The sequence below is a fragment of the Oncorhynchus clarkii genome, chromosome 4, assembly GCF_045791955.1.
Source record: "Oncorhynchus clarkii lewisi isolate Uvic-CL-2024 chromosome 4, UVic_Ocla_1.0, whole genome shotgun sequence".
NCBI lineage: Eukaryota > Metazoa > Chordata > Actinopteri > Salmoniformes > Salmonidae > Oncorhynchus > Oncorhynchus clarkii.
Window position 1 is genome coordinate 68,190,378 of NC_092150.1, and position 14,122 is coordinate 68,204,499.

Below are 14,122 nucleotides of genomic sequence, written 5' to 3' on the forward strand. Positions count from 1 at the left end.
CCTCTCTCCCCTCCATCTCCCCCTCTCCTTCCCTCTCTACCCTCCATCTCCCCCTATCCTTCCCTCTCTCCCCTCCATCTCCCCCTCTCCTTCCCTCTCTCCCCTCCATCTCCCCCTCTCCTTCCCTCTCTTCCCTCCATCTCCCCCTCTCCTTCCCTCTCTCCACGCCATCTCTCCTGACAGACAGGGTGAGACCTGGTGCCTATTTTATTTGATTTAAACTATATTTCAAATGTTGACAATTATTCCCACACAGGGAGATACTGTACAGTTGAACAGTAATTCATCCGAGGTTATTTATTTTCTTTCCCAACCCACTTTTAACCCTGGTGCTTATTTGAACTGTTCTCCATGCGTGTTGTGTAGGAATGTTATGATCTCGTATGCCAGGGAATGCAGTACGTGTCAGATAGCATTGCACATAAAAATAAATAAAGATACGCTGTAGGGAATTAGTCTGATCCATGGCTGTGGACAGATGGAATGTCATGCCACTATTACCCAAGTTAATCAAATGTCTATGTTTGTAAAACGTACTCCCTTTATGGTGAAGCAAGTCTTGTTTTAAATAGAGTGTGTAGCATGAACATGCACCATACACTATCCCCTGGTATTAGGCTATTCCTATACAGTTGACCTCTGTTTTGTATGCTGTAACTACTCCCCATAAATGATGGGTCATTGGGATATTGCACGACAGGTGCATCATCCCCCATTGACCTTCTCCAACCCTGTCTGTCTTTCTAGTGGTGTTGCGTAATAACCCCTTCCTGCTGCTCTCAACAGCATCCTGCCAAATGTAACCTCTGACATTCTTATATTAGATATCACTGCTGCCCCTCGTATATTTTTTTATCGTGGTGTTTAAAGGCTTGTGCAGTGGTCTCCAGTAGCCTGTCAGCACGCCTGTCACAGTTTGACGATCATCTAGTTGGTGGAGCTACCGCCCCACCCCTCCCAGACTGCCCCTGGGTGGAGTATATGTTATTCTCTAGAGCACTCCTTATCTTAGCGCTGATATACACTACATTATACAGTAGACTCTCTGCTGTACTCTCTACTGTACCTACATCACTGTGGTGATCAGGGGATGTTATCCTATAGAGAAACTCCTGGGAATGGTCCTTTGAGCCTCGTACTCTAGTGGCCCAGCGCCTAATGAACAGTAGGACACTCCTCACTCCTGCTCTCTTTAATTAACTCAGTGAGGGAGAGGGAGGAGGTGAGGGAGGAGGGTGTTGAGGTTAAGGGAGGGAGGGAGGAGGGGGTTGAGGGAGGGAGGGAGGGGAGAGGGGTGAGGGACGAGGGTGTTGAGGTTGAGGGAGGGAGGGGAGAGGGAGGAGGTGAGGGAGGAGGGTGTTGAGGTTGAGGGAGGGAGGGGAGAGAGGAGGTGAGGGAGGGAGGGGAGTGGGAGGAGGGTGTTGAGGTTGAGGGAGGGGAGGGGAGAGGGAGGAGGGTGTTGAGGTTAAGGGTGGGAGGGGAGAGGGAGGAGGTGAGGGAGGAGGGTGTTGAGGTTAAGGGACGGAGGGGAGAGGGAGATGAGGACTAAACTGGAACAGTAGTCCTCTGCTCTCAATACTCCCTTTCTTACTGTAATGAGGCTGTCATTATGAAGTACTCCAGGAGAGAGGAGTTGGGCCTTCCTCTGGGAGCCTGCTGGGCACAGCTACGGTTCGGTGACAGTGCAGTGTGATATGAGGACACCTTGTAGAGTGAGACTGGTGAATATGTAGAATGGGGTCAGTGGTACTGGGGTAGGCCTGAGGGAAGCCTTGCTGAGGCGACAGCGAGTGAAAACCTTCTCAGCCTCCTCCACACTGGTCCTGGGAGAGAGAGGATATCCACCAGCTGACTCTGACTTCCTCTCGTCCTCTGGCTAATCCAGCCTACAGAATGGATTGGAGCCGCGGCCTGTAATACTGTCCCTGTAATACTGTCCCTGTAAAAGACTGGTGAATATGTAGAATGGGGTCAGTGTTACAGGGTCAGTATTACAGGGACAGTATTACAGGGACAGTATTACAGGGACAGTATTACAGGGACAGTATTACAGGGACAGTATTACAGGGACAGTTTTACAGGGACAGTTTTACAGGGACAGTTTTACAGGGACAGTATTACAGGGACAGTATTATTGTCCCTGTAATACTGTCCCTGTAATACTGTCCCTGTAATGCTGTCCCGGTAATACTGTCTCTGTAAAACTAGCTAAGGCTTTAGTCTTAAGTAACATTCAAATCAATCTCATGTGGTTTCTAAACTATGTATGTTAATGATGGATTATATGTCACTGGTGATATTAGTCAAGGGTCATCATTTCAGTCAATGTAAGGCATTTCAAGGCTTTTTAGAGCTCCATCAGGTTTGCCTTCCATTAAATCCCCTGCGTTAGGTCACTGGAGTCCATTAAGTCATTGTGGATTGATTGATCCTGCAGTACCCTGAGTTGGCACATTGAGGGTTTATTGATGTCCAGCTTCCACTCTGACTGGTTTCACTGCTTCTCTCAGCACATAGTGTAGAACAGATTCAGCTACAGATGAGTCCTATTCTACTGGGTATCGCTGTGTGGAAAATGTGCTGCATGAGTAGTTCAGGGGCAGGCGGGCGGGGAGGGGGGGCTTTTTTTCATAAACAGGTGTATCGTAGGTTGTTTACACCCCAGGTGATCTGACATCATTCTCCTCCAGGCCTATAATGGACATGGAAGCGATTAGTTCCCATCATGTTCCTCTCTGAAGGGTGTGTGGAGACTTGATGTTGCCTTACCAGGGGATGCAGAGCCAGAGATGTAGGAGGGGTTCAATGACAAGCTGGCTAGTAACAGGTGGTGACAGGTGGGATTCAGGGGGCGTACCTGGAGGGAGGGAGGGGGCGGGTGTCTGTTTGTGACATCATCATTGCAGAACAAGTGTGTGTGTGTGTGTTTAGCTAGGTCCAGGCCAGATGGAGAGAAGGGGAGATGTGACGTCACACCAGATAGGACCCACGTTGAGCTGGTGATTCAACCCGAACTGGGTTATGTTTACAGCAACAAGAGAGGGGAGGGAACAATTGTCTGAGGGAAAAGGGCATGCTTCGTTTAAGCAATAAGACCCGAGGAGGTGTGGTATATGGCCAATATACCACGGCTAAGGGCTGTTCTTATGTATGACGCATGGCAGAGTGCCATTGATACAGCCCTTAGCCGTGGTATATTGGCCATATACCACAAACCCCAGAGGTGCCTTATTGCTATTATAAACTGGTTACCAATGTAATTAGAACAGTTTTGTCATACTATCTGATATACCATGGCTGTCAGCCAATCAGCATTCAGGGCTCGAACCACCCTGTTTATAAATAGAAATAAAACACCACAGATTATTTTGTCATGCCAGTGGAGTTCTTTCCTTGACATTTGGTCAAGACAGGTAAGGGAATCAGGTTGGCACATACTGTACACTGAGTGTACAAAACACCTGCTCTTTTTAAGCCTTGAGACAATTGAGCCATTAATTGTGTATGTGTGTCATTCAGAGGGTGAATGGGCAGGACAAAAGATTTAAGTGCCATTGAACGGGTTATGGTAGTAGGTGCCAGGCGCACCGGTTTGTGTCAAGAACTGCAACGCTGCTGGGTTTTTCACGCTCAACAGTTTCCCGTGTGTTTAAAGAATGGTCCACCACCCAAAGGACATCCGGCTAACTGTGGGAAGCATTGGTGTCAACATGAGCCAGCATCTCTGTGGAACGCTTTTGACACCTTGTAGAGTCCATGCTCCGACGTGTGGAGGCTGTTCTGAGGGCAAAACTCAACATTAGGAAAGTGTTCCTGAGGTTTTATACACTCAGTGTATGATCCAAATTGTAACCAAATCCAAGATGTTTCAACCCCCCCCCCCCCCCAACCCCCACATCATTGACATTACACACACTCCCTGATATCTGCGTCATCCGTCTGTCGTCTCCACACCTCAACACTGAGCTGTAGCGGTCTGTATGTACAGTAGATTGATAGGGTTCTCCAGTATCATTATGACATTCTGGGTAATGTTGGACAGAGGCCTGGCTGAGGCAGATGAAGCCCCACAGAATGGCAAGGTACATCAGTCACAGCCTCCATGGCAGAGATATGAGGAGAGAGAGAACAGTCTGAAATGGTTTGGAGCCTGACTCTACTACAACACAGTTAGCTACAGTAGACTATGCCAGGAGGCAGCCTGCCTCACCTTTTATTGGAGAATGCTCCCCTCTAGTGGTGAGATACAGTGAGCTCCAAAAGTATTGGGACAGTGATACATTTGTTGTTGTTTTGGCTCTGTACTCCAGCACTTTGGATTTCAAATGATACAATGAGGTTAAATTGCAGCTTTAATTTGAGGGTATTGCCATATCGGGTGAACCTTTTAGAAATTACAACACTTTTTGTACACAGTCTCCCCATTTTAGGGAACCAAAAGTATTGGGACAAATTCACTTATGTATTAAAGTAGTAAACAGTTTTTAGTCTCATATTCCTTGCATGCAATGATTACATCAAGCTTGTGACTGAAGGAATGAATACAATTTTATTTTCGTGTCAAATCTCCAGTTGGCAATCCATCCCCAGTGGGATGAATTGACAAATAAACAAACAAACATTACAATAATTCACTGTGATAATTCTTCTTCCGGTGTTCTCTGCAGTACGCATCACATAAAGAGTGAAACAATTTAAGCTAAAAAATCAATACATAATAGTAAATAAGGTTATCCAAACAATAATATTCCTAGAACAGTAAAACATTTACATACATACATACATACATACATGCATACATACATACATACATACATGCATACATACATACATACATACATACATACATACATACATACATACATACATACATACATACATGCATACATACATACATACATACATACATACATACATACATACATACATACATACATACATACATACATACAGTACCAGTCAAAAGTTTGGACACACCTACTCATTCCATGGTTTTTCTTTATTTTATAAAGCCTATACACTATCTATGTACATACGTTCCATTTACCACATAGACGCTAAATATTTTCTTATTTAGTTATAGGTAGCCCTTTTATATTCTGCAATATTCTGCAAACGGAAATACACAATGGACAAAAAAACATTTCAGTTTCTCCTCCTCGCTCAGCCACATAATGCCAGGGAATATCTGGTGTGCTTTCTGGAATAAGAGCAAGCATATACCGTGGTAGGAAGGGGAAAGAGGATCAAGTTAGTTTCATTCTCTATTTCTTAGAGGTCACAATTTTTTAAAATGTAACCTTCATTTAACTAGGCAAGTCACTTAAAAACATATCCTTATTTACAATGACGGCCTAACCCGGCCAAACTCGGACGATGCTGGTCCAATTGTGCGCCACTCTATGGGACTCCCAGTCACAGGCGGATGTGATACAGCCTGGATACGAACCAGGGACTGTAGTGACCTCTCTTGCACTGAGATGCAGTGCCTTAGCCCAATAGATACATAGTCTTTCCTCTCCCATTTAACCACAATACTGTTTCAATACGCAGAGGCAATATCCCTGATCTGACCTGTTTCAATATGCAGAGGCAATATCCCTGATCTGTTTCAATACGCAGAGGCAATATCCCTGATCTGACCTATTTCAATACACTGAGGCAATATCCCTGATCTGATCTGTTTCAATACGCAGAGGCAATATCCCTGATCTGACCTGTTTCAATACGCAGAGGCAATATCCCTGATCTGATCTGTTTCAATACGCAGAGGTAATATCCCTGATCTGATCTGTTTCAATACGCAGAGGCAATATCCCTGATCTGACCTGTTTCAATACGCAGAGGCAATATCCCTGATCTGATCTGTTTCAATACGCAGAGGTAATATCCCTGATCTGATCTGTTTCAATATGCAGAGGCAATATCCCTGATCTGTTTCAATATGCAGAGGCAATATCCCTGATCTGGTCTGTTTCAATATGCAGAGGCAATATCCCTGATCTGATCTGTTTCAATATGCAGAGGCAATATCCCTGATCTGTTTCAATATGCAGAGGCAATATCCCTGATCTGATCTGTTTCAATACGCAGAGGCAATATCCCTGATCTGTTTCAATACGCAGAGGTAATATCCCTGATCTGATCTGTTTCAATACGCAGAGGCAATATCCCTGATCTGACCTGTTTCAATACGCAGAGGCAATATCCCTGATCTGATCTGTTTCAATACGCAGAGGTAATATCCCTGATCTGATCTGTTTCAATATGCAGAGGCAATATCCCTGATCTGTTTCAATATGCAGAGGCAATATCCCTGATCTGGTCTGTTTCAATATGCAGAGGCAATATCCCTGATCTGATCTGTTTCAATATGCAGAGGCAATATCCCTGATCTGTTTCAATATGCAGAGGCAATATCCCTGATCTGATCTGTTTCAATACGCAGAGGCAATATCCCTGATCTGTTTCAATACGCAGAGGCAATATCCCTGATCTGTTTCAATACGCAGAGGCAATATCCCTGATCGGTTTCAATACGCAGAGGCAATATCCCTGATCTGTTTCAATACGCAGAGGTAATATCCCTGATCTGTTTCAATACGCAGAGGCAATATCCCTGATCTGTTTCAATACGCAGAGGCAATATCCCTGATCTGTTTCAATACGCAGAGGCAATATCCCTGATCTGTTTCAATACGCAGAGGCAATATCCCTGATCTGTTTCAATACGCAGAGGCAATATCCCTGATCTGTTTCAATACGCAGAGGCAATATCCCTGATCTGTTTCAATACGCAGAGGCAATATCCCTGATCTGTTTCAATACGCAGAGGCAATATCCCTGATCTATTTCAATACGCAGAGGCAATATCCCTGATCTGTTTCAATACGCAGAGGCAATATCCCTGATCTGTTTCAATACGCAGAGGCAATATCCCTGATCTATTTCAATATGCAGAGGCAATATCCCTGATCTGTTTCAATATGCAGAGGCAATATCCCTGATCTGTTTCAATACGCAGAGGCAATATCCCTGATCTGATCTGTTTCAATACGCAGAGGCAATATCCCTGATCTGATCTGTTTCAATACGCAGAGGCAATATCCCTGATCTGATCTGTTTCAATATGCAGAGGCAATATCCCTGATCTGTTTCAATATGCAGAGGCAATATCCCTGATCTGATCTGTTTCAATACGCAGAGGCAATATCCCTGATCTGTTTCAATACGCAGAGGCAATATCCCTGATCTGTTTCAATACGCAGAGGCAATATCCCTGATCGGTTTCAATACGCAGAGGCAATATCCCTGATCTGTTTCAATACGCAGAGGTAATATCCCTGATCTGTTTCAATACGCAGAGGCAATATCCCTGATCTGTTTCAATACGCAGAGGCAATATCCCTGATCTGTTTCAATACGCAGAGGCAATATCCCTGATCTGTTTCAATACGCAGAGGCAATATCCCTGATCTGTTTCAATACGCAGAGGCAATATCCCTGATCTGTTTCAATACGCAGAGGCAATATCCCTGATCTGTTTCAATACGCAGAGGCAATATCCCTGATCTGTTTCAATACGCAGAGGCAATATCCCTGATCTATTTCAATATGCAGAGGCAATATCCCTGATCTGTTTCAATATGCAGAGGTAATATCCCTGATCTGTTTCAATATGCAGAGGCAATATCCCTGATCTGTTTCAATACGCAGAGGCAATATCCCTGATCTGATCTGTTTCAATACGCAGAGGCAATATCCCTGATCTGATCTGTTTCAATACGCAGAGGCAATATCCCTGATCTGACCTGTTTCAATACGCAGAGGCAATATCCCTGATCTGGTCTGTTTCAATATACAGAGGCAATATCCCTGATCTGATCTGTTTCAATATGCAGAGGCAATATCCCTGATCTGTTTCAATATGCAGAGGCAATATCCCTGATCTGATCTGTTTCAATACGCAGAGGCAATATCCCTGATCTGTTTCAATACGCAGAGGTAATATCCCTGATCTGATCTGTTTCAATACGCAGAGGCAATATCCCTGATCTGACCTGTTTCAATACGCAGAGGCAATATCCCTGATCTGATCTGTTTCAATACGCAGAGGTAATATCCCTGATCTGATCTGTTTCAATATGCAGAGGCAATATCCCTGATCTGTTTCAATATGCAGAGGCAATATCCCTGATCTGGTCTGTTTCAATATGCAGAGGCAATATCCCTGATCTGATCTGTTTCAATATGCAGAGGCAATATCCCTGATCTGTTTCAATATGCAGAGGCAATATCCCTGATCTGATCTGTTTCAATACGCAGAGGCAATATCCCTGATCTGTTTCAATACGCAGAGGCAATATCCCTGATCTGTTTCAATACGCAGAGGCAATATCCCTGATCGGTTTCAATACGCAGAGGCAATATCCCTGATCTGTTTCAATACGCAGAGGTAATATCCCTGATCTGTTTCAATACGCAGAGGCAATATCCCTGATCTGTTTCAATACGCAGAGGCAATATCCCTGATCTGTTTCAATACACAGAGGCAATATCCCTGATCTGTTTCAATACGCAGAGGCAATATCCCTGATCTGTTTCAATACGCAGAGGCAATATCCCTGATCTGTTTCAATACGCAGAGGCAATATCCCTGATCTGTTTCAATACGCAGAGGCAATATCCCTGATCTGTTTCAATACGCAGAGGCAATATCCCTGATCTATTTCAATACGCAGAGGCAATATCCCTGATCTGTTTCAATACGCAGAGGCAATATCCCTGATCTGTTTCAATACGCAGAGGCAATATCCCTGATCTATTTCAATATGCAGAGGCAATATCCCTGATCTGATCTATTTCAATATGCAGAGGCAATATCCCTGATCTGTTTCAATACGCAGAGGCAATATCCCTGATCTGATCTGTTTCAATACGCAGAGGCAATATCCCTGATCTGATCTGTTTCAATACGCAGAGGCAATATCCCTGATCTGATCTGTTTCAATATGCAGAGGCAATATCCCTGATCTGTTTCAATATGCAGAGGCAATATCCCTGATCTGATCTGTTTCAATACGCAGAGGCAATATCCCTGATCTGTTTCAATACGCAGAGGCAATATCCCTGATCTGTTTCAATACGCAGAGGCAATATCCCTGATCGGTTTCAATACGCAGAGGCAATATCCCTGATCTGTTTCAATACGCAGAGGTAATATCCCTGATCTGTTTCAATACGCAGAGGCAATATCCCTGATCTGTTTCAATACGCAGAGGCAATATCCCTGATCTGTTTCAATACGCAGAGGCAATATCCCTGATCTGTTTCAATACGCAGAGGCAATATCCCTGATCTGTTTCAATACGCAGAGGCAATATCCCTGATCTGTTTCAATACGCAGAGGCAATATCCCTGATCTGTTTCAATACGCAGAGGCAATATCCCTGATCTATTTCAATATGCAGAGGCAATATCCCTGATCTGTTTCAATATGCAGAGGTAATATCCCTGATCTGTTTCAATATGCAGAGGCAATATCCCTGATCTGTTTCAATACGCAGAGGCAATATCCCTGATCTGATCTGTTTCAATACGCAGAGGCAATATCCCTGATCTGATCTGTTTCAATACGCAGAGGCAATATCCCTGATCTGACCTGTTTCAATACGCAGAGGCAATATCGCTGATCTGTTTCAATACGCAGAGGCAATATCCCTGATCTGTTTCAATACGCAGAGGCAATATCCCTGATCGGTTTCAATATGCAGAGGCAATATCCCTGATCTGTTTCAATACGCAGAGGCAATATCCCTGATCTGACCTGCTTCAATAAGCAGAGGCAATATCCCTGATCTGACCTGTTTCAATACGCAGAGGCAATATCCCTGATCTGACCTGTTTCAATACGCAGAGGCAATATCCCTGATCTGTTTCAATATGCAGAGGCAATATCCCTGATCTGACCTGCTTCAATACGCAGAGGCAATATCCCTGATCTGATCTGTTTCAATACACAGAGGCAATATCCTTGATCTGACCTGTTTCAATACGCAGAGGCAATATCCCTGATCTGACCTGTTTCAATTCGCAGAGGCAATATCCCTGATCTGACCTGTTTCAATACGCAGAGGCAATATCCCTGATCTGACCTGTTTCAATACGCAGAGGCAATATCCCTGATCTGTTTCAATATGCAGAGGCAATATCCCTGATCTGACCTGCTTCAATACGCAGAGGCAATATCCCTGATCTGACCTGCTTCAATACGCAGAGGCAATATCCCTGATCTGATCTGTTTCAATACGCAGAGGCAATATCCCTGATCTGACCTGTTTCAATTCGCAGAGGCAATATCCCTGATCTGACCTGTTTCAATACGCAGAGGCAATATCCCTGATCTGACCTGTTTCAATACGCAGAGGCAATATCCCTGATCTGTTTCAATATGCAGAGGCAATATCCCTGATCTGACCTGCTTCAATACGCAGAGGCAATATCCCTGATCTGACCTGCTTCAATACGCAGAGATAATATCCCTGATCTGATCTGTTTCAATACGCAGAGGCAATATCCCTGATCTGACCTGCTTCAATACGCAGAGGCAATATCCCTGATCTGACCTGCTTCAATACGCAGAGGCAATATCCCTGATCTGATCTGTTTCAATACGCAGAGGCAATATCCCTGATCTGACCTGCTTCAATACGCAGAGGCAATATCCCTGATCTGATCTGTTTCAATACGCAGAGGCAATATCCCTGATCTGACCTGCTTCAATACGCAGAGGCAATATCCCTGATCTGATCTGTTTCAATACGCAGAGGCAATATCCCTGATCTTACCTGTGCACATAGCGACTTTTTGCATTTGCTGTTTGTTTTGTTTGTTTTGGTTGTGTTTCAGATCATTTCGTGGCCAATACAAATGAATGGTAAATCATGTATTGCGTCATTTTGGAGTCACTTTTATTGTGAATAAGAATAGAATTTGTTTCTAAACACTTCTACATTGATGTGGATGGTCCTGAATGAGTCGTGAATAATAATGATGAGTGAGAAAGTTACAGACGCACAAACATCATACCCCCAAGAAATGCTAACCTCTCACCATTATAATAACAGGGGAGGTTAGTGAATTTATCCATTCTAACACGAGGGGGGGGGGGGACTATGCACAAAAAGTGGTGTAATTTCTAAATAGTTCACCTGATATGAATGTCAATATCCTCAAATCATAGCTGACATTCTGCACTTACTTCATAGTCATTGTATCGTTTCAAAAGTGCTGGAGTCCAGAGCCAAAACAACAACACACGTGTCACTGTCTCAATACGTTTTGGAGCTCACTGTCTGTACCTGTAGAAACGCATCATTCCCAATCATGAGTTCATATCAGACCTCTGCAGCTATGTGTTTTGTTGGTCTGAACAAGCTGATATTGAATGTGTTTACGTACAGTGTTCTTGGTGATTGTTATGCAGACCATAAGTACGCGCTGGATACAGATGACTTGGTCTATTGTTATTTCCTACAGATTCTCTCCTTATCAGTACAGAAAGAGAGGCTGTAGCCAGAAGCAGACTGGCTACGTTGTTGTGTTTAGCAACAGAAACGTGCAGAGCTAGCTGTGATTGCGTAACGGCTTGTCTTGTCATTATGTAATTACTGTACAACAAGCTTATATAATGATAACAAGAAGGCCTGTCCGAGTGAAAGCGCTGCCTGTGGGTCTGCATGGTGCGTTAGGCCAGCGTGGAAAACCAGGTCAAAGCCTCGTCGGCTCATCTTCTCCACTCTGTTTTTTCCCCATCTTTGGTCTCTCTGTTCTTCTTCTCCTCCCTTTGCTCATCTCTCCCTCTTTCCTACACTATATGAGCTCCTTTCCTATCGCTCCTCATCAAACCTGTTCTCTTCCTCCCTCTCATATCTCCTCTTTCCTCACCCCTTTGGTGTCTTCTCTCTCCTCCTCACCTCCTCTTCTCTCCTCTCTTCTCTTGGCAGGCAGCTGCTGGAGCTGCAGCGGCTGAAGGAGGTGGAGCGGGAGCGACTGGAGCGGGAGCGTCAGGAGAGGGAACGGCTGGAGCGTGAGATGCAGGAGAGGGAGCGTGAACGTGAACGCCAGGACCGGGAGCGCCAGGACCGGGAGCGCCAGGAGCGCTCCGAGAGGGAGCGCTCCGAGAGGGAGCGCTCCGAGAGGGAGCGCTCAGAGAGGGAGCGCTCAGAGAGGGAGCGCACTGAACGGGATCGCCTGGAGCGCGAGCGTCAGGAGAAGGAGAGAGAGCAGCTGGAGAGAGAGAGGGCGGAGAGAGAGAGGGAGCTGATGGAGAGAGAGAAGCAGGAGAGGGAGAGGATGGAGAACGAGACGCGGCAGGAGCAGCAGTTGGACAGCGAGCAGTTGGACTGGGAGAGAGGGAGACACATCTCCAACGCCAGTGAGTAGCCAAGGCTTTTTATTTACAACCTACACACACCTAAAACACACTCACACACATGCATGCACATACTTACACATTTACACACACCAACACACACCAACACACATCTGATGTCCAGGACAGAGCAAGGTAGTACAATAGACACTGAAGTCACAGGACCGAACAAGATGAAAGATCAGAATAGTCACCAACAGGTGAGTGGGTTTAGCTCTCACTTCCTTTAGCAATAGATCTTCCAAAGAGCCGTCTTGGGTGTAAAATCCCAGCGTGGCATTTAACTGGAGTCTGAAGCGAACGTTGACTATACTCAGCCATCCCTGGCCTCTCGTTACTTAATGTGACTTGTAGCCAGGCTCCTCTCCAATCTCTCTCTGCCCATATGGACGGGCACGGGGAACAGCTTGAGTGGCCCTAGGGCATGGGGGGAGTGTTTGTGTTGTCTCAGCGAGCAGGCAAACACGGGCACACACACACACACTCCCCCCTCTCTTCCTACTTATGTTTGACCAGGGATGGCTATGTCTACTATATGTGTTGGTGGATAGTAGGCTACCCTAGCCAGCCTGCCCAGCAAAGCATAGGCAGGTGAGGGACTCAGGTTCTAGGAGTTGGTTGGGGGAGGATCAAGGATGAGAGATGGTCATTGCTGCCAGTGTTGGCATGGTTCAGTGCCACACTCATCACATTAGCTGGGCTAGATTCTCCATGTTAGTCAGGCTAAAAATACATAAACAAGGCTAACATGCTGCCTGCCTACCCAGGGGGAGGGGCCATCATATTAACATTACCATGAACATGTCTAAGGCATTATGGTGTCGAGTAGATTTCATTTTTACTCTGGCATTTTGTGCAATAAATGTGTACACGACACAATTTCCACAGGACATGACAAGACAAACACCATCATTAATGTTGCACTGCATGTTAACATTTGGGGTGCTTTTGAAGTGTGCGAATGCACTTTTCATATGCTTCTTGTTGTCTTTCCTGCAGGAAAAACATACATGTGTGCTATTGGCCTACTGTACATAGCCTCGCAAAAACTTTGGGTTGGATTTCCAATTCCATTCATAGTATGTGTAGTATCCCATTGGATGTCTGTGGAAGTCATGCTGTGTGTTGATCACCATGCTCAACCTCTAACTGAACACTGAAACCAACTCGGTGTTGTGGAGGTGGGGTCTGCTAGTAGGGCATGTGCGGATTGGCTTCTTGATGTGTCTGTAACTCTGTAGAGTCTGTCTCATGTCACATTAGAAACAACAAGGAGTTCCTTGTGCGTCGACCTCATTAATCCAGCCATTCCTAACGGTCTGATGGAAATCCCTGCTAAAAAGTGGTGGTTTAAAGCCCGCCCCTCACTCCACTGGTCTCCCTCTTCTTTAGGCCACTCTAGTTAGTGTGTATGTCCATTTTGGGCTTTAGTAAGAGGTGTGTGTGTGTGTCGTTATGGGTTACTACTCTGGGATCACAGAGCAAAGCTGGGGCCTGCCTGTGGCCACTAACCACCCAGAGAGGGGGAGGAAAAGGGGAACAAGAGGGAAGGGGAATGGAGAAATGAGAAGAGGGAGAGAGGCAGAGAGAGTGGGGGGGGGGGGATTGGGAGAAGAGTTAGTCTTCTGTTTGGAGCAACAGAAGGAGGAGAGGCGTGGTAGAGAGATGAGGTGGGAGAATCATACATGA

General features: G+C 45.3%; 1 protein-coding gene across 8 annotated transcripts in view; it reads left to right on the plus strand.

Annotated features, from left to right (window-relative positions):
• The window catches only part of LOC139407170 (protein enabled homolog), a 158,625-nt gene that overhangs the window by 128,966 nt on the left and 15,537 nt on the right, over positions 1 to 14,122 (plus strand). For all 8 annotated transcript variants that reach the window (XM_071150695.1, XM_071150690.1, XM_071150693.1 and 5 more), the window contains one exon: positions 12,006 to 12,436. In XM_071150695.1, coding sequence (XP_071006796.1) covers positions 12,006 to 12,436 — 431 coding nt within the window. The remainder of the gene's footprint in view (positions 1 to 12,005; positions 12,437 to 14,122) is intronic.